The sequence below is a fragment of the Panthera onca genome, chromosome E3, assembly GCF_046562875.1.
Source record: "Panthera onca isolate mPanOnc1 chromosome E3, mPanOnc1 haplotype 2, whole genome shotgun sequence".
Lineage (NCBI taxonomy): Eukaryota > Metazoa > Chordata > Mammalia > Carnivora > Felidae > Panthera > Panthera onca.
The window spans coordinates 5,550,583-5,571,318 of NC_138354.1; the positions used below are offsets into that span (position 1 = coordinate 5,550,583).

At 49.2% G+C, this 20,736-nt stretch overlaps 1 protein-coding gene across 2 annotated transcripts in view; it reads left to right on the top strand.

The window, feature by feature from the left end:
- The window catches only part of LMTK2 (lemur tyrosine kinase 2), an 80,821-nt gene that overhangs the window by 52,844 nt on the left and 7,241 nt on the right, over positions 1-20,736 (top strand). For both annotated transcript variants that reach the window (XM_060649517.3, XM_060649518.3), the window contains exons 8-11: positions 7,484-7,568; positions 8,842-8,963; positions 13,871-14,020; positions 15,986-18,968. In XM_060649517.3, the coding sequence (XP_060505500.3) occupies positions 7,484-7,568; positions 8,842-8,963; positions 13,871-14,020; positions 15,986-18,968 (3,340 nt within the window). The remainder of the gene's footprint in view (positions 1-7,483; positions 7,569-8,841; positions 8,964-13,870; positions 14,021-15,985; positions 18,969-20,736) is intronic.

Genomic DNA, 20,736 nt, shown 5'->3' on the forward strand with positions numbered 1-20,736 from the left:
TATTCATGAATTGGGCAGCCCCCATCCAGCAAGTCAAGGGCGGGGGGGGGGGGGGGGCTCTCCCTAATTGATAATCTTATATCAAAGCCCCCTGTAGCATCTGGCCCTTAGTGGTGTTAAATGAAAAGAAGACACAATTGTACTGTCACTTTGCTCTTATGATGCAAATCTAAGGATTTTCCTTATGCAGGCTGTGGAATCTGGCTTGAGCTACAACTCTGCAGGCACTTGGCCAGTATATGCGACATGAGAGAATGAGGGCCCCAGGCACAGGGCCTCACCTCTTCTAGCCTCGTGTTCTTCACTCATAACATCCTGGTCATAGAGCAGAGCTGGGGTTCCAAACCAGAGCTGGGGGCTCCGAGGCCCACACTCCGAGCCAGTAAACTACCCTAAGCACTCACTAGGCACCCTTTTTTACTGGTGGCATGATACTGTATCTCGAGAAACAGCAAGATACTAGTTTCTTTAAAAAACCAAATCAATGAGAATTTATTGTAGCTTGCTTATAGATATATATACTAAAGTATACCTGGAAGTGAGGCCAGAAAACCCATCCCATTTTTACCAGTGCCACAAAATTATTTGTTATAATTCATTATAAGTTACTTGGGAATAATTTATGTGAGGAAGACACAGGACTGCGTGGAGACAGCTGTGCAGTCTTACTGAAGGACGTAAAATACGCGAGCAGATGGAGAGATGTGCCCCGTTTTATGGTGGGAAGGCAGGCAGCGCAAAGATGTCCGTTAACTCAAAATTGAGAAGTAAGCTTCACAAACAATTCCAGTAAGAATCCTCACACGATTTCGGAGGGGGAGTGAAATTATCTTCAGCTTTATATGGAAAAATAAATGTCTAGAAGAGCCAGTGAAGTATGAAAAAGAGGCGAATTGGGGCAGCAAGGGAGGCTTGCTTTACGAGGTATCAGAACTCAGAGTCAGCCACTGAGGTAGAGATCAGGACGGTTTTGATGGAGAAACAGGTAAGTGGACAGTAGCCAGTATGAGGAGCAAGTTAGTGTATGGCAAAGTGATGTTCCTGTCACTGGGGAAAAGGTGGCTTCCCTGTCCAATGTGGGCATAGCTCGTTACCCATCGGTGAAAATACTGGACCTCTGCACCACCCTGTATATAAAAATAAAGACGTAAGAAATAAAGGTGATTCCGGCAAAATTGCAGAAGGCTGTGTGTATGTGTTACCGAGGGATGAGCAAGAACTCCTGTCTGGGAAGGTCTTCCTTTCCTGAGGTAGGAAGCCCGGGAGTTGTAAAATAAAGGGTAGATACTACATCAGAGGCTGACTGTTCTCTGCAAATGAAATACTTTGTGTGGCAACAGACACCGTGACAAAGTCCGTGGACGACACCCCTGCGAAGATGTAGCTGCCAACGCAAGGAGCGGCCCCGGGGGGGCGAACGTTCACGATACACAGCGGGCCTCAGAATTGGCGAGAGAACATCGACCCCTAGAAAGACGGGCAGAGACAGGGCCGGGCCAGCGGACAGGAGGATGATCACATTCAGTAGCTAGGGACACGCAGGTCAAAGTCACAGAACCTCAGGACTAAAGGAGCCCCCTGCGTCTGTTGCTGGTAGGGATGTGGGGGAGTTTCCTGAATTTCGTGTAAATCATTACAAATTTTGAAGAGCTTTCAGGGCGGGAGCTGTATAATTAGAAATCCACGTTCCCTTTACCCCCTGCTAGACTCACTTCCCTAGGACATGGAAGCCCTGGAACTTAAGGACATGGATGAGAACGATCTGTTACTGCACCGTGTCGTCTGAAGGGGCGGCAAAACAAGACAAAAAAAAACCACAACAAAGCAACCTTCGTTGTGGGGAGCGAGAACCCATCTCAGTCCGTCCGGCACTGTGGAAGTACCACGCGGCTACCGGAGGGACAGCTGCTGTGATGGTGACTCCGAGGGCTTTCCGCATTGTGTGATGTTGTTGAGTAAAAAATGAAAAAAAGTGAGGATGTAGAGAGGCCGGCGTAACGTCGCATAGAGCAAATGCCTTCTTGTGTGTATACTATGTGTATGGGAAAAGTACAAAGAGATTATAGCTACCAGTCTGTTGAAACGTGTTACCTGGAGGGTGGAGCTGGGGGAGGAACATATTTTAACGTTTATTTATTTTTAAGAGCGCGGGAGAGGGGCAGAGAGAGAAAGAGAGAGGGAGACAGAGAATCTGAAACAGGCTCCAGGCTCTGAGCTGTCAGCACAGAGCCTGATGCAGGGCTTGAACTCACAAACGGTGAGATCAGACCTGAGGCGAAGTTGGACGTTTAACCGACACCCAAGTGCCCCCCCAAAAAATTTTTTTTTAATTAAAAAAAGAAAATTAAAAAACTGTGCTTCAGGAAGCCTTAGAAAAAGCCTAGTATTCCAATAACCCAGTTAATACAAAATGCAGGTATGCTGTGCAGAGAGGATTAGGGAGGACAGAGCTGAAGGTGGGGGCCGGCCACGCCAGGGAAGGGATGCGCACCGCAGGAGGAGCGTGTGCGAGAAGCAGAGGGAAGGTGAAAGTGGGTGTCTTCGAGGGGAGGGCCGCTTTGCCTTGGGACCCTAGGTGTCAGTTTAAAATCATCGGTGCTGGGGCGCCTGGGTGGCGCAGTCGGTTAAGCGTCCGACTTCAGCCAGGTCACGATCTCACGGTCCGTGAGTTCGAGCCCCGCATCAGGCTCTGGGATGATGGCTCAGAGCCTGGAGCCTGTTTCAGATTCTGTGTCTCCCTCTCTCTCTGCCCCTCCCCCGTTCATGCTCTGTCTCTCTCTGTCCCAAAAATAAAATAAACGTTGAAAAAAAAAAAAAAAAAAATTAAAAAAAAAAAAAAATCATCGGTGCTAAGTAATGTATTGGATGTTGCATTTTTCTAGATGGTTCTGGGGCTTTTGGGAAAGTCAGTGTTCTGGGACCCATGGTGTAGCGCTGTGTTCTTAAGCCCGCTGGTTTGTCACTTGCTGAAACGTGCACACCTGAAACACGCCGGCCTTCTCTGACCCTGATCTGATGTGGCCTTTTAGCCCCGGCTTGGATTCTGGGAGTTGTGTGATGGGGAGTACCGGCCCCACCACAGGCCTACTGCGTTTTCACTCACCTTCTTCGTGATCCCGACACACGCCGAGTGTGATGCGGTTGTGTCCGGAAGGCAGTTCGTTGGCAGCTTGGCCCTGTCCTTGTTTGGACGTCTTCAGGACGGGCCCAGAGGATCCCCTGCCTTATGGCAGAGTCACCTCCTTCTTAAGGACTTTGAGGGGCGTCACGCTGACCATCTAGCTGGCTCTGGGGAGTGTCCTCTGTCAGCCCCTCGTTCTCTTCCAGGGCGCCGCAGCTCAGGAGGTGGCCGCAGACAAGACTCAGAGGGGCCCTCGCGTGCTCTCTCCACTTAACCCTCCTCTCCTTACACCTTGCCCTACAGTTCAGCCTCCCTGGCAGCCTCTGCTTCCACCGTCCAAGGAGGCTGTTGCTCTCTGGGCTCTGCATCTGTGCCATGGTTTGGAAAGGACCCTCAACGGAAAGCTGGAGCGCATGTGTAGGTCACCTCTGGTATTTGGTTTCTCTTCAGGGTCGGAGCCCTGGGCTGTCCGCTGTGCGGGACCTGAAAACCACTTCCTTATGTATTTTGTCCAGTCTGGTCATTGTTTCCGGTGAGGAGATGAGCCATAACCAGGGGTGGAGACCCCTAGCAGCCTGACCATCCACCTCAGTGTCAGCTGTGGCCCAGCCCTGGGGAGAACGGAGAACTGAAGGCTTGGTATGATCCCCGGGCCTCAAAGCCCAGGCCCTTGGTGGTGGACAGCGTCCTGGCCAAACCTTTTCCTCAGGGCCCACCCAGCGTTTCACGGTGCAGGTGTTCTGTGTACACGCAGAGCCTGGCGGGTGCCTGGCATGCAGCGGGCACTCACTAAATGCAGCGTGGTTCAGCTAGCAAGGACTCACCTAGTAAATAGGAGCAAAAGCGGTCAAGACCGTGTCCTGGGTGCCGTTTCAGAACCCGTTTGCTTTCGTCTTGTGCTCGCACCTTTCTGAGCCACATCCTGCAGTTTGTTCAGAACCATGGAATGATTATTTTAACACTCACGGCTGCCAGAGGCAGAGCGCTGCGAGCAAAGCAGGGGTTTGGGGCTCAAGTTGTTAATTCAGCGCTCGTCAGAAGATACGCCCCGACCTTTAATCCTTCCGACCCTGTCTCTTCTGTGAAGGGATAATCTTTTTCCTGAAGTGCTTTGTCAAGATGACTTAAGATAATGTACGTCACGCCCTGGAAGAATATTCAGTGCGAAGTTTCAGTAATTTTGCTTCCCGTCTGTTACTCTTTTTGTCAGGAGTTGGGCCGTCTCAGGAAAGTGTAGGTAACATAAATAGAGCCATTTTGAAAATGGCTCCGGCCCCGCCGAGCTGTTTCCAGTCGAGCAGTCCTTCTGGAGATGGGTTAACACTAGCTCTGGTGTGAGCTGAGAGCAAGCAGCGATGCTTCCTGGTGAATCCGGGCGGGGAACTCCTCAGATCTGTGGGTTCCCGCCTCCCGTGTCGGCCTGCTCCACTCACACAGCGGAGGCGACGGCCGTGGGGACCGAGCCAGACAGAGCCTGTTGGGGCCGGATCGTCTGGCACCCTCACCACTAGACCTGTTTTTCAACTTGAAGGAGAATATGCTGCGTATGTTTGTATTCCCCGACCCAAAGCAGCCATTGACGTCAAGAATTACCTGTGCCGTTAAGTTACACCTTTGTGTTTTTCTGGTCTTTTGCTTTGCGTACTGTCGGGCTTCAGAGAAGGTTTGTACCAATTTTGCGTCAAATTAGAGACCTTTCGTATATAGCTTTATTTTACCCCTGCGAAAGCTTGTGAGTGTGCGTCCCTGTTTGTTCCTGCGGAAACCGAGGCTCTGATGTGTTAAGTGACCTGCCCCGGGTCGCCTTTGTCTGCCGCTTTTCCCCTGGGCCGTGTGTGGCTCTGGGTCTGTGTGGGGTGGAGGCAGGGGGCAGGTGTGCAAGCCCCCCCAGCCGCACCCCCGTTTTTGGCCTCATCGCTTGGGTTTCCAGGCGACGAGGAGCGTTTCCCTGAGAACACCGGCCGGGTCGTATTCGAGTGTTAGGATGCCTTTGACAGTGAGAGCCGTGGCCTTTCGCTTGTAACTTTTCGTCTTTCCCGTAGCCCTCGCGTCCGATGTGTGTCAGGACCTGCACTGAGCGGGCGTGAGGAGCGGGGAAGCGGAGCGGCCCAGGAGCCGCTCGGGTGGACGGCCCGGATGGACGGCCCTCGGGGAAGGCGCCAAGGCCTCTGCAGGTGCCCCCGCCAGCGTCAGGCGGCACGCGCGGGGCCCCGGTGGAATGAGGCACCCAGCTTTTAACTCCGGCCCGAGGAGGGGGACGTGGGGAAGGTTAAGAAGGATCTGTCAACGGAGACTGCGGAAATGCCCGTCAGGGGTGCTCGACACCGAACCTCTGCTGGCGGAACCCGCGGCCCTGTCCTGTTGCGGCTGCCGGTCCCACGCACGGTGCCACCTGCCTGGAAGTGTGTCCGCTTCCCTGCTCTCGAATGGTGTATTGATTCTTCCTCCCTCCTGCCTCCTTCGTTCCAAACAAGGAGACTAGTTTTCTTCTTAAGATTGGAAGTTTTGGGGCACCTGGGTGGCTCAGTCGGTTGGATGCCCAACTTCAGCTCAGGTCATGATCTCTCGAGCTTTGTGAGTTCAAGCCCCGTGTCAGGTTCTCTGCTGTCAGCTCATAGCCCACTTCAGACCCTCGGTCTCCCTCTCTCTGTGCCCCTCCCTCTCTCTCTCTCTCTCTCTCTCTCTCTCTCTCTCTCAAAAACAAATGAACATTGAAAAACAAGATGGGAAGTTTCTTGGAGCACCTGGGTAGCCCAGTCGATTAAATGTCCACCTTTTGATTTTGGCTCAGGTCATGATCTCACAGTTCATGGGATCGAGCCCTGCGTCAGACTCTGTGCTGACAACATGGAGCCCACTTGGGATTCTCTATCTCCTCTCTCTCTCTGCCCCTCACCCACGCATGTGCGCGCGCTCTCTCACCTTCAAAATAAATAAATACTAAAAAAAAAAAAAAAAAAGATTGGGAGTTTCTCTGTTGCTCCCAGACACCACAGGCCTGAAAGCTTCTGAATGGACACTGAAAATTACCACTAGCAAACACAGCGTAGAGAAGAGTTGAACACAACCCGTTGGAAGTCTCAGTTCGCACCTGTTCATCGAGGACCAGCCGTACGCATGAAACAGCCCTCTGCTTGCTGGCCTGACGTGTTGTCGCTGGCAGTTACTGGTGGGGACGGCCTCTCGCTGACTCTGCCACCCTAGTGGAGTTCCTTTGCTCCTAGGCCCGCTTCCTCATCTGTAAATAAGGAGCATGATAGCATCCGCCTCAGAGGTTCGTCGTGAAGAGTATATGTGTTAATACGTGGCTGGAGCTCAGAGAAGTGCCCGTGTAGAGTGAGTGCTTTGCAAATAACAGCCACTGAGGTGTGCCTGAATCCGTGCTGCCGTCACCAGCCTCATTAGCGTCCTGTTCCCCACGTGGAAGCTTTGAAGAGTGAAATCTTTGAAGATAAGAATGTAATCACTATAGGATTGTCTTCTACGATCAGAGGAAGACAGACATGTGGAGTTTTGGACCGCAGAAAGCCAGTTTTTGATAACTTTGTGATTTGACACTAAATTCAGTATGCTTTTCTGTCTTGACTTAGTGGACTTTTTAATTCCTATGCCGAATGATGATTAAAAAGATAAAAAGATTAAAAGATGATAAAGGGCTTATACCAAAATCCGAAGTGTTGACTCTGTTGTCTGTATGGAGAGTTCCTTCCGAAAAAGCAGTTTTTACTTTTCAGTGGGTATGTTTTTGAGAATTAACATGTTCTTAAATAAACGATACAAATGAACTGTTTTAAGCAAGTCCTGAAAATGTGTTCTTTACCTACCTGTGGAGACGTGAGGTTTGCGAGAAGTAATTTGGAAAGGGCCTCCTTAGAATGCTCACATGTCTTTGAGAAGGAAAAGTTAAAAAACAAACATTTTTAATAATGTAGATTAATTTTAGGTGCTTGAGGCTGTAACTTTATTCATCTATACTCCTAATAAACAGACTACCTCTAGACTGTTACTCAAGTAATACAAGTTACTGTAAAAAACTCTTCAGACAATTTAGTATTTTAGAATTCTTGGTCACTCTTAAAACACTGGGAAATGAGCCATTGATCTGGTATTGACACGGCACAAGGTAAAGATGTGGTCAGCGTTTAACCTTAGCAGTTGTTTGTAAAACAATCTGATCGTCACCAGGGACTTAAGTAACAAAGAACGTGACATATAATCCCTTTCCCGTTAAAAAAGAATCTAAAACGTTATGGAGCCAGGGAGCCCAGCACACCACTCTGCTTTGTAGCAAATCTGAGGTCACATTGTGCTGTTTGCGGGTTCCCGTTGTCCTCATGCTCACATCCCTCTTTCTGTTTTCAGTGATTTAGCCCTGCGGAATTGTTTCCTTACCTCGGATCTAAATGTGAAAGTGGGAGATTATGGGATAGGACTCAGCAGGTACAAGGTAAGCCAAGGTTTAAAGATTCTCTCCTGAAGCTGATTTGATTTCATAGTCCCGAGGTGGTCATATCACAAATGCCACCCTGTTCGTCAAAGGAGGGTAAGATCTTGGCTACGTTGCCTTTCTGGAGAGCGGTTTGTTCATTTTAACGGTAGTGTTGGCTTCTGACGAGCAGTTTGTCGAGATGAGTGGCTCTGTGCTGAGGTTTTGTGACCGCTTTCCAAAGGCTTTGTGTAAAAAGACTTTTACACTGTGTAATTGATGTAATTTGATGGTGCATAATAAATTTTAGCATGAACCAATGGGCAATAATTCATGACCACCTGTATCAAAAAATAATACCGTGCATGTCATATCAGTATTTCTCCAGTAGAGTTTTGGCCCAAATTGAGTAAGCTTAGAAGTTTCGATTTTTAATCTCTGCCATAACTGTATCCCCAAAGAAGATAAGAGGTAGTTGAGGTTTTCACTTGTTTTTGTGTAGCCCAACTGCATGAGGTAGTGTGACGTGGGGCAAAGAATGTGACTGTCCTGGCTCCACGCCAGCAGCAGTGACACGAGGGTCGTGGCTGTTCTTTCTTACGGGGTTCTTGTGAGGGCCCCGGGGTCATATTTTCATAGTATTTTGTAACTGAAGTACATTATGCAAATATAAGTTGGTTATTTGTCTACACGGTACCTCTAGTGTCTTGAGCCCTTGCTGTCTACCAGGCACCATGAAGTAATTGCGGGCATTATCTCATTTAATCCTCACCATAGAGGGAGGTGGGAATTGTATGATCCCCACTTAACAGATAAAGAAAAAGGCTTATTAGCGTATTTGTTGGCTGCCCAGGGTCAGATAGATAGCCAGCAGGTGAACGGTTGAGCCTGGACTTACAACCCAGTCTGTGTCATTCTCGAGTCTGTGCTTTTATTCGGTAACGTAGGCACTGCTGCCCTACTTGGGGCATAAGGCCCAGCATGTTTTAAAAGATGTTTTGCTCAGAGTCTGTGTTCTGTGCATCCGACGTGGCGTACCTTCCTTTTCCAGGAAGGAAGGTTCATGGCTGGGCGAGCGTTCATGGCTCAGAAAGCAGCTCATGGAGCCCAGGAGGCTTCAGAGAAAAACCTCACCCACCTCCTGCCCAGAAAATCTCTCTTGACGCCCACTTCTTTGTCTCATGTGTCTTTTGGGTTGAGTATTTGTTTTCTGAGAATGACCTGGTATTAAATCATTGACTTCGCTAAAAAACATAATAGAATTAAAAATCCTGTATGTTTTCTAATAAAACAGGAGGATTATATTGAAACAGATGATAAAAAAATTTTCCCTCTGCGATGGACTGCTCCAGAACTAGTAACCAGCTTTCAAGACAGACTACTAACTGCAGATCAAACGAAGTATAGTAATATCTGGTATGTACTGATTTGCCATTCTGTTCGACTTTTGTGTAGCCAAGACTTAACTTCTTTCTCCTTGAGTGCTTAAGGAGAAATAGTTGAATAAGATGTAGGAACACAGGAGTGCCTGATGGTGTGAAAAAGACAGTTTATAGACGTCCTAGCAATTATCACAACTGTGATATCATTAACTTTTCTCTTACCCGTTCAACAGTAATAAGGTCCATAAATGTAGGAACCAGGTCTGTTTTCTGTGTCGACTGTAGGGCCTACAGTATAATAGAGGTTTTAAATATTGACTGCAGTGAACGAAAAAACAGAAGTTTGGACCATTATGTAATACTGTGATTTGTAGGAGATCAGTTTAATGGAAGTTGATAAAGAAATGCGTTTACGTCCTTGACTAACAATTTCTGTTACAGCTTTCTTAATTTGTGTATACATTTTTTTTGTACTGTTATCCTGCCTTTTCTATTTTCTTTTCCTCTTCCTGCCTTCATCTGGATTGATTTTTTTTAACTTCTTTTTCCTGTTAGTTTGGGAGCTGTATACTCTAGTCCTGTACTTTTATTAAAAGTTACCCTAGAAGTTATAACGTGTATTCCACTTACTGTAGTCTAATGTATCAGTTCATGTCTTGGCCCTCTCTCTCTGAACGTTGCAAGGCCCTCAGGATACTTTAACATACTTTAACTTGGTTTAATTATACACCTCCCCCCCACACGCGTGTATGCACACGCACGCACACAATACGTAATTGCTGGGGGTTTTTTTTTTCTTTTACCCTCACAACACGTTGTTCTTATTATTTTTTTGGTTTTTTGGTTTTTGGTTTTGGGGTTTTTTTGTTTTGTTTTGTTTTTTAGCAGTTTTTTGTTTAGGTTGATCCATGTAATCAAACCCCTTTGCTCTAAGTTCTCTTTTCTTTTCTTTTTTTCTTTTAAATCTCAGACATTCCATCTGGGATCATTCGCCCTTTGTCTGAAGTACGTCCTTCAGAATTTCCCGTAGTGAGGGCCTGCTTGCTGGTAACAGACCCTCGGGTTTTTGTGCGTCTGAACATACCTTTATTTTGTCCTCGTTTTTGAAATATATTTTTACTTGATGACAGTTACTTTCTCTCAGCATATTGAAGAGATCATTCTACTGTCTTCTGGCTTCCATTGTTGCTATTGAGAAGTCAGCTGTAAGTCTCCCTAAGCCCTTTGAAGGTAATGTGACTTTTGCTCTCTGGCTACTGTTAAACTCTTCTCTCTGTCTTCTGTTTTTGTAGTTTCACTCTGATGTGTATGGGTGTGGATTTCTTATGTTTTTCTGCTTGGGATTTATTTGGCTTTTTCAAATCTGTAGTTTGATGGTGTTCTCAGCCCTTACCCTTCAAGTACTGCCTCTGCTCCATTTCTGTCCTTTGGGAAGTCTAATTAGACGTGTGTTTTTTGCCTTCCTGCTCGGCCTTCTGTCTCTTAATCTCTTCCTTTTTACACTCTGTCTCTCTGACTCTCTGTGCCACACTCTAGATAATTTTCGAGACCTGTGCTCCAGCCACTAATTCTCTCTCTCTCTAAAACTCTCTCTTCAAGTGTGTCTGTTCTTCTGTTAAATCTGTCTACTAAGTTCTATGGTTCAGCTATTGACTTTTCAGTTGGAGGAAGTCGACTGGATTTTTTTAAAACCTGTCCCAGTGTTCTTAACAATTGGGTTGTGATCTGTGTCAGGTGATTCCAGTATCTGAAGTCTTTGTGGATTTGATCTTGCTGGTTCTTGATGCTGCCTCATTGCCTTGGGGTGAGGATCTCAGAAACCGAGAATTGAGCAGCATTCCTCCCGAGAGGATCTACGCTTGCTTATGTGTGTCGGATACCAGGGTTGTCCTGCCGTGTAAGGGGACTGTGCTTTACATATTCAGCTTGAGGTTTTTTTGACCACTCAGGTGATGTGAATTTGGGCTGCAGATCCAATCAAGGGGCAGCTCTGTGGTTACAGCTTGTTAGGGGCCAACCCCCCCTTACACACACACACACAGTCCCTTTCTCTCTCTCTCTCTCTCTCTCTCTCTCTCTCTCTCTCTCTCTCTCTCACTCTCACTCACACACACACACACACACACACACACACACACGCAAACACTTACTCAGAGCCCCTCAGTGCCAAGTCAGCTTGCCTTTCAGGCTCCTGGAGGGGGTGCGGGCAGGCTTATTTTTATGGTGAGGAGGTCTGTCTGTGATTCCCCTTACTTAGGACAGACCCAGGGCTTTGGCCTGTTCACCACCCCCACCATCCCCTTTGAGCCTTGTAAACCAAGACCACAAAAGCCCAAGTTCTGTGATTCAGCAAATGCACCAGCTCAAAGGTGGTTCTATTGTTTTTGAAATGTTTGTTTATTTTTGAGAGAGACAGAGACAGAGACAGAGCAAGGGAGGAACAGAGAGAGAGGGAGACACAGAATCCGAAGCAGGCTCCAGGCTCCGAGCTGTCAGCACTGAGTCCAATGCAGGGCTCAAACTCATGAACCGTGAGATCATGACCTGAGCCGAAGTCAGACACTTAACAGACTGAGCCACCCAAGTGCCCCTCTATTTTTTTTTTTTCGAGTTTATTTATTTATTTTGGTGGGGGGAGGGACAGCGAGAGGGGGAGAGAATACCAACTGCTGACAGCTTGGAGCCTGGCGTGTGGGGCTCAATCCCACAAACCATGAGATCATGACCTGAGCCAAAATCAAGGGTCAGGCGCTCAACTGACTGATCCACCCAGCGGCCCCTCAGAGGTGGTTTTAGTATTCTCCTTAGCTCTTCAAGTTCTAGGGTTTTTCCTGGTAATTCCATGCTATCTTATCTCATCTGTGATGCCTTTAAAAAGATAATTTTAATGTTTTGTCCAAATTTTTACTATTCCTAGCAGGGTGTTTAACCTGAGAGCTTAGCCTGTGCTCCTGGACACAGAGCCCACCCCTGGTTTCTGACACCGTGACAAGTCTAGCGGTAGGGCGGGCAGCATTGCCGACATCAGCCTGCGGCAGGGGCCGCGCTGCCCTGTGCCGGGGGGGACGGGAGGGACCTCTCTCAGAGAGTTTTGCTGGAAGAGCGGGTAAGACCCCTCCTTTCTCCCCAGAAGGAGGAGGCCAGTGGTACTCGAGGAGGCAAGGGCCAGTTCAAGGTAAAGAATTCCGCAGCTGGGGGTGAGGGGCCGTGACTGACGGCGGCTGTCCTGCAGGAGACTGCACAGCGTAGCACAGAGAGCCCCGGGGCAGGGACGGACCTTGATGAGGGGACACGGCTCTTCTCTGTGGCCTGTGTGAGGAGATGAGAAAGGGAGACCGGAGACGTTAGAGGTGGGGGGTGGGGAGTCGAGAAAGCCCACGCGTCATGCTTCCTGAACAGGGTGAGCCGGGGGCCGGCGAGGGCTTTGGTTTGGGAACGGGCCTTCTCGAGAGAGGGAGTTTTAGAGCAGGCATTTGGAGAGTTGCGACGGGTAGGGTCATGTGCCCAAGCTCACACCAGGTGTGGCAGCGAATTTCTTATTTTCCTCACTTAAATTGTAGACTCCCTAAAGTCATCGATAGCGTCTTAAACTTGTTTTGTATCCAGAACGACCCTCTGCCTCTGGCAGGTCTGTGCCGGTGAGAAGGTGTGTTCTCCTTCTTGAATTGAGTTGGGAGATTTGGGTCTATTTTGTTTCCTCTGACAGAAGTGATCTCTCAGCTTAGATTCTGAATGTGCTTTCTTTCACTGATTTGTGAAGTTAACGTAAATTAACTCATAAGTTACGTTGTACTGTAGAGTATCAGATAATATACGTATTTATTTAATGCGGTTTATTATTCAAACAAACACCTGGAGGCCTCGATCCCAGGTCATGTAAACCATCCACACCCAGACCTGGCTGGATGTCAGAATCACTAGGGAACTTTTTTTTTTTTTTAAGTTTATTTTTTTATTTTGAGAGAAAGAGAAATCGTGAGTGGGGGAAAGGACAGAGAGAGAGGGAGAGAGAGAGAAAGAGAGAGGATCCCAAGCAGGCTCTGCACTGTCAGCGCCGAGCCCGATGTGGGGCTCGAACTGACGAACCACGAGATCGTGACCTGAGCCGAAGTCAGACACTTAACTGCTTAACCGACCGAGCCACCCAGGCGCCCCTTTAAATGCAGTTTCCTAGGCCACACCTACATTATCACGTGAGAGTCCTTGGGGTGGGGGGTTCCCAGATGACACAGATAGTCAGCCAGGCTTGGGAGCCATTGCAGTGGCCAGGAGATGCCGTACGACCCAGGTGGAGACGCAGAGACTGCTTAGAGGAGGTGGAGAGTAAGTGTCCCTCTGGCTGAGCCGCAGAGGCTGTGACCGTGGCGACAGAGGACTTGGTGTGAGGGAGGGGGATGGGTCCCAGGAGGGGGCATTCCCTTCTGCCTGTGGTAACAGCCGTGGGCCTGGAGGCACGGAGAGGCTCCGGCAGGTGGCCCACGGGTAGCTGGCGGGATGACGGGAAGAAGCCCCTCCGAAACAGCAACCAAACCCACCTGTTTACGACTGTCGCGAGCGGGATTTCTTTGTCTGCCTCAGGATGTTCCTCTCGTATCTCACCGTTTTACTGAACTCTTACATCGTACTAAAGATGTGCCAAAAAATTTCTTGAGTTTCAAAGTGGACAGTTACACTAGCTCTTATCTATAATTACGCCCGTTCCTTGTTTAAGTTTTTCTTTCTGCGTTGGCCAAAGCTTCTAGAGTACTCTGTAGCAAATGTGAGGAGGCATACTTGACCTCATTGTATTGAAGGTGCCTTTTTTTAAAAATCGCGTTAAAGGGCTATCTTTAATAACCTTTTCAGTACACACCTTATTCTTAAAGTCACTAATAAAAATGTGGGTGTTAAAAATTTGACATCTAAAGGGAGGAGGAAATGACTGTTTCCTTTTTTCCACAGGTCCCTAGGTGTGACACTTTGGGAGCTCTTTGATAATGCTGCTCAGCCTTATTCCAACCTCTCCAACTTAGATGTTCTCAATCAGGTCATTCGAGAGAGAGACACAAAACTCCCTAAGCCCCAGCTGGAGCAGCCTTATTCTGACAGATGGTGGGTAACTCTACTTTACTTTTTTGTTGTCTTCAGAAGATAAGGAAATCCTCTGTCTGTGGGTGTTAGTTGTATACTCCCCATTTTGATTGATTGATTGATTGATTGATTGATTATCTTAGAGGGGGTGGGGAGCACCAGTGGAGGAAGGGGCCCAGGGGAGGGGAGGGACAGAGAATATGAATCTTAAGCAGGCTCTCATCAAGGAGCCTGACACAGGGCCAGATCCCACGACCTTGGGATTGTGACCTGAGCCAAAAGAAGAGTCGGACTCTTCAACCTACCGACCCACCCAGGCGCCCCAGTATATTTATTCCCTGTTTTTAAACGATAAATGTTGTGAAAAGCCAAGATTTGTGTATCATTCACAACTGATTTTAATTTTTTTTTTTTAATGTTTATTTATTTTTGAGAGAGACAGAGATAGAATGTGAGTGGGTTGGGGCAGAGAGAGAGGGAGGCACGGAATCCGAAGCAGGCTCCAGGCTCCGAGCTGTCAGCACAGAGCCCGACGTGGGGCTTGAACTCACGAGCTGTGAGATCGTGACCTGAGCCAAAGTCGGACGCTCAACCGACTGAGCCACCCAGGCGCCCCACAACTGATTTTAGAATTAACATATATTTTAAAAATGTAATGTTAGTTTTGGAAAAAGTGTACAACAGGTGGGAGCTTATGTGTTCTGTGCAATAAGAAAAAATGTGAAGTCTGAACCAATTAGAAAAGTCAACATTAGGGAGTTTCCTATTGTGGAATTGTTTTAAAATGAAGCTATTTTGCAGGCGCCTGGGTGGCTCAGTCAGTTGGTTGAGCGTCCAACTTCAGCTCAGGTCATGATCTCACACGTGAGTTTGAGCCCCACGTCAGGCTCTGTGCTGCCAGCTTAGAGCCTGGAGCCTGGTTTGGATTCTGTGTCTCCCTCTCTCTCTGCCTCTCCCCCGTTCATGCTCTGTCTCTCTCAAAAATAAATAAACTTAAAAAAAAAAAAATGAGGCTATTTTTGTAAGTGATACCTAATATGTGAGAAAAGAGCACAGGAAGGATAATATTTAAATTGGCGGCAGAAGCTAATTTGCATAGTGCATATTGACATTTGCAAAACAAATTTACTTCTTACGAGTCTTCAGACCAGTTCTTACTCCGCTTCCATTCAGGATCACGTTCACCTCTTTCTAAGCCTCTGTCTACACCACTGCCTGCCCAGCAGGCACTGCCCGTGAAGCGAGGCAACCCCATGCACTGAGGCAGTGCTCAGCTCCCACACCGCTCCAACTGTCTCACCCGGAATAACTTGACACATACTGCCTACAGTTAACACTTTGAAGTTGCCTTTGTCTTCCCTTTTGTTCGTGGCTATGTCGTGGGAGGTTGGCTCTATTCAGCCAACCCTTCGAAGACCCAGCTCCCGCTTGCTCTCTTCTTTGGACTTCATTTTCTACTGTTTCCCTCTGCTTTCAGCCCCTTTTATGATCTAAGGAGACCATGTGCTACGTAAGATTGTAGTGTTACTTTTCATTGCGGGGAGGAGTTAGAGATTAGTCACTACTGCATTTGTCTCTGAGAATTCTTGCAAAATAAAACGAGTAAATCTAAAAAACGTAAGACAAGTGCATTCTTTACTACATAGACCACCTGTGGCGATTTTTTAAAGAGGAGATCATGTTAAAACTGTTTCTAAATTCAGGGGATAAGTCACTGGGTAGACACCAGAAGGAAAATGACAAACACTGATACTGGGACATGTCCCAGGAACACACAAAATTAGTAGGCCCAACGTTTATGTTTCTTCATTTCCTCTTGCGCCACAATGTATTCCACCGTGAACCGAGATCCTTCATGTGGCTGACAGTGATTATAGCATAGAAACTTTTGAGGTGCGAGTTGGCTTGGGAGTCCTCGTGAAGTCCTTTCTTGTTTTAAAGCAGTTTTACCATCATTCCATTAATCACCTCTGAATCGTTGCCCAGGTATGAAGTTTTGCAGTTCTGCTGGCTGTCCCCGGACAAGAGACCAGCGGCCGAGGACGTGCACAGGTTGCTCACCTACCTGCGGATGCAAAGCCAAAGGGACTCAGAAGTCGACTTTGAGCAGCAGTGGAATGCTCTTAAACCGAATACAAACAGCAGAGACACTTCAAGTAATGCCGCATTCCCAATCCTCGACCACTTCGCCAGGGACCGGCTGGGTCGTGAGGTGGAGGAAGTCCTCACCGTGACCGAGACCAGCCAGGGCCTGAGCTTTGAGTATGTCTGGGAGGCAGCCAAGCACGACCACTTTGACGAGCGCAGTCGGGGCCCCCTGGACGAAGCCTTGTCCTACACGAGCATCTTCTTTCCGGTTGAAGTTTTTGAGAGTTCACTTTCAGACCCCGGGCCGGGGAAACAAGATGACAGTGGCCAGGATGTGCCCCGTGGGGCCCCCGGAGTGGTCCCTGTGTTTGATGCCCACAACCTTTCTGTCGGAAGCGACTATTACATCCAGTTGGAAGAAAAAGGCGGCAGCAACTTGGAGCTTGATTACCCACCCGCACTGCTCACAACTGAAATGGATAACCCGGAAAGGATACACGAGGAGGCGCCCCAATTCCTGACACTCCGGAACCTTGAATTAGAGGAGTCCAGTACAGATGAGGATTTCTTCCAAAGCGGTGCAGACCCCAAAGATTCCAGCGTACCCGAGGACGTACAGGTCCCCAGGGGCCCTGAGAGCCCTTTCAACAGTATATTTAGTGATCTTGACAAATCAGAGGATCTGCCCAGTCACCAAAAGATATTTGACTTGATGGAACTAAATGGAGTTCAAACCGACTTGAAGCCGACCGCTTTCGGTTCAAGCCCGGACGACTCCAGAGAGTCTGTTGTAACGTGCCACTTTGAGAAAGATAAGCCCCGTAAGCTTTTTGACGGCGAGCCTCTTTGCTTATCAGAAACCCTCATGCACCAAGATAATTTTGATCCACTGAACGTTCAAGAGCTGTCAGCAAATTTTTTGTTTCTTCAAGAGAAAAACCTACTAAAAGACTCACTGTCTGACAAAGAACATCTAAATGATCTTCAAACAGAACTTAAAAACGCTGGCTTCACCGAAACGATATTAGAAACTCCACATAGGAACTCTTTAGGTACCGAAGTGAAGTTTGCCGAGAACAAACCAGGCTTTCCTTCGCTGCAGGAAAGCCTCAGCGCCAAGGGTCAGGATGCAGGTGTCGTGTTCAAGGACAGCACTTTGAACACCTCGTCACAGTCTTCCCCAGAAGCGCGGGTAGCTCCTACCTCGCTGGAGACAGAAGGAACATCTCCCCGCTTACCTCCAGATACGTCCCCGAAGCAGGGAGAACCCACATGCTCGGATGTCCGTAGCCACGAAGACCGTCTCTGCCAAGCAACGAATCCGGACCCTGTGACCATCACGGTAGAAACTCCCGCAGCGGCTGCCAGAGCACACGGTGTTGGTGACCCGTCCCGGGACCTGACCCGCCAAAGCGAAGAGGCCTTGACACTGACCAGAAGCGACCCGGTTCTTACTGATGACATTTTTGCCAATGAGGTGAGTATAGGAAGCAGTGTTCCAGCATTGAGGCGGAACTTCCCGAATCAGCCGCTCTCAGAAGACCGACACGCTGACCGTGTGCTGGAGAAGAGCTCGGAAGGTGCGGACGCTCCGAGTGAGCTGCATTGTAAAGCGGCTGCCAAGGAGGGGGGCCTGGTGTCCGCCCTGTCCTCAGACTCGACCAGTCAAGACAGCCTCTTAGAAGACAGCTTGTCAACACCCATTCCGACTTCGGAACAGTCTGTGGAGACCCCGGACTCTCTGGATTCGGTGGATGTCCGTGACGTTTTATTGGGATCCTTAGGCTCTCACACTCCTCAGAAACTCGTGCCCCCCGATAAGCCTGCAGACAGTGGCTACGAGACGGAGAACTTGGAGTCCCCTGAATGGACCCTGCACCCCGCCCCCGACGGCGCCTCGGCCGCGGAGGCGGCCGCGGTGGGCGACGGCAGCCGTGGCACCCTGCCCCCCAACCCGGTCATCGTCATCTCAGACGCAGCCGACGGCCACAGGGGTACGGAAGTGGCCTCGCAGACTTCCGCGCCTGGCTCTCAGAGCTCGTACCGAGACTCCGCCTACTTCTCAGATAATGACTCTGAGCCCGACAAGAAGTGCGAGGGCGTCCCGGGACCCTCGGCCTCGGCCTTGGTGGTGGTAACGGACCAGCCGCTGCCTGAGCCGGTCGTGCCGGAGCAGAGTCCTGGCGCCAAGGACAGTTGCCTGGAAACCAGCCACGGCGAGCCAGACCGAAGCTGTCTCCCTGCTTCGCACGGTTCCGGTCACCCGGCGTCCAGAGACACTTCGGAACCGGCACCACCTGACGTTTCCAAACAGACGCCGCCGCCCGAAGACGAGGCCGGCAGTCCCTTGAGTTTGGGGAACTCCGAGCTGAGCAGCAGCGATGACTTCGAGGCACCAGAGGAGCGCCCCTGCACGCTCGCTTCCACCGGAACCAACACCAACGAGCTCCTTGCCTTTGCGAGTTCCGCCCTGTGCCCCGGCAGCACGGCGGACGTGACGGCGGAGAAGTCGTCGTGCGGCCACGCCGAGGGCCCCAAGCTGAAGGAGCCGGACGTCGAAGGGAAGTACCTGGGGAAACTTGGAGTGTCGGGCATGCTGGACCTCTCCGAGGACGGCATGGATGCCGACGAGGAGGACGAAAACAGCGACGACTCGGACGAAGACCTGCGGGCGTTTCACCTGCACAGCCTGAGCTCCGAGTCGGAGGACGAGACCGAGCACCCGGTGCCCGTGATCCTCAGCAACGAGGACGGGAGGCATCTGCGCAGCCTGTTGAAACCTGCGGCCGCTGTCGCCATCGACCAGCTGCCGGACGACTGGAAGAAAGAAAAGAAGGCGGTGACGTTTTTTGATGATGTCACGGTCTATCTGTTTGACCAGGTATCTGTTAACCTCCACACGTTGTCGTCTCGGGGAATTCCAGAACGTGTTAGGAAATCGAGTGCGCTTTGTCTTCCTGATGGCCGCTTTGAGGCCGCAGAGTGTGTTAGGATTCCCCAAAGATGGGAATTTGGGGTTGGTTACGGTTCCCAAGAATATGCAGAGATGTAGTTGGGACAGGGAAGTCCTGTCGAGTTAAGGGAAGGAGACCCGGATGCCCTTTCCGGGTCTGCCGGCAGAGGCGTGCTGAAGTCGGCTGCGCTTTACACACCGCGTTTCCATAACCCAGCAGCTGGCAGTGGTGGTCAGCACGCAGGTGCAAGCCAGAACAGCGTGTGGCTCACAGGTAGCCCCGGAGTTGCCGGCCACCGGCGGTCCCTGTGGATCGGGACCAGGGGGCGGCGGCGGCAGAGGCAGAACCGTGGCCCTCCAGGCCTCCCGTGCCTGCTGGGCCCTGCTCCACAAGCTCCCACTTCAGCCTCTTTAAAAATGAAGGGCTGAAGATTTTCTTGTGTCTGTCACTGATTTCTAGTCTGATTCTGTTACGGTCAGAGAGCGTGTCTGATACGGTTTCAGTTCCTTTAAACTTAAAAAGGTTTGTTTCGGAGCCAGGCTACGGTCTGTCTTGGTGAACGTTCCACGTGTACTTGAAAGAACGTGCCTGAATGTCCGTCGGATCTGGACGGTGGGCGGTGTTCAGTTCTTCTGCACTGGTGCTGAGGTGCTGATTTTTCTGCCTGCTGGTGGTTCCGTCCGCGGCCGGATGGGAGAGAGAGAGGTGTTGAAGTCTCCGACTGCAATTCTGGATTTGTCTCTCTCGGTTTGTTAGTCTGTGCTTCCTCTGTTTTGCGGCTCTGTTGTTAGCCGCATGCACGTTTAAGACCATTAGATCTTGTTGTTGAGATGACCTTTTACCGCGACAGAATGTCCTTCGTTATTCCCTTGTCTGATATTCATGTAACCGCTCCAGCTTTCTTTTGATCGGCATTTGCATGAGATCTCTTTCTTCAACCTTCTACTCTCAGTCTACGTGTATCATTATGTTTGACGTTAGTTTCTCGTGAGTAGCAAATCAGTTTTTAAATCTCTTCTGAAAAATCCTGTCTTCTAATTGATGGTGGTTTTAGGCCACTTACATTTAATAAAATTAGTCTTGTTTGGATTTTGGCATACCATTTTCTTCGTTTCTGTTTGTTTTTACTTGGTCGTTCTTCCCATCTTTGTGGTAATTTAGGCCTTTTTTAATATTACCTTTTAATTTATCATTGCATTTTTTTACTACGTATCTTAGGTTTTGTCATGGTTTGGGGGACTAAAATATACATACTTGTCACGATCTACTTAGAATCAGTACTGTACCATTTCCAGTGGAAAAGCAGAAACCTTATTACTGCTGTCTGGTATATTATTCCACGCACTTACTCTGAAAGCCCCGTCAGACGGTGCTCTGCGTGATCAGTGTTTCCAGCAATCAAACATGTTTTAAGAAACTCAGGAGGGGCGCCTGGGTGGCTCGGTCGGTTAAGCGTCCGACCTCGGCTCAGGTCATGATCTCATGGTCCGTGAGTTCAAGCCCCGGGTCGGGCTCTGTGCTGACAGCTCAGAGCCTGGAGCCTGTTTCCGATTCTGTGTCTCCCTCTCTCTCTCTGCCCCTCCCCTGTTCATGCTCTGTCTGTCTCTGTCTCAAAAATAAATAAATGTTAAAAAAAAAAAAAAAAAAGAAACTCAGGAGGTGACAAATTGGGTTCTGTTTATCCACGCGGGCTCT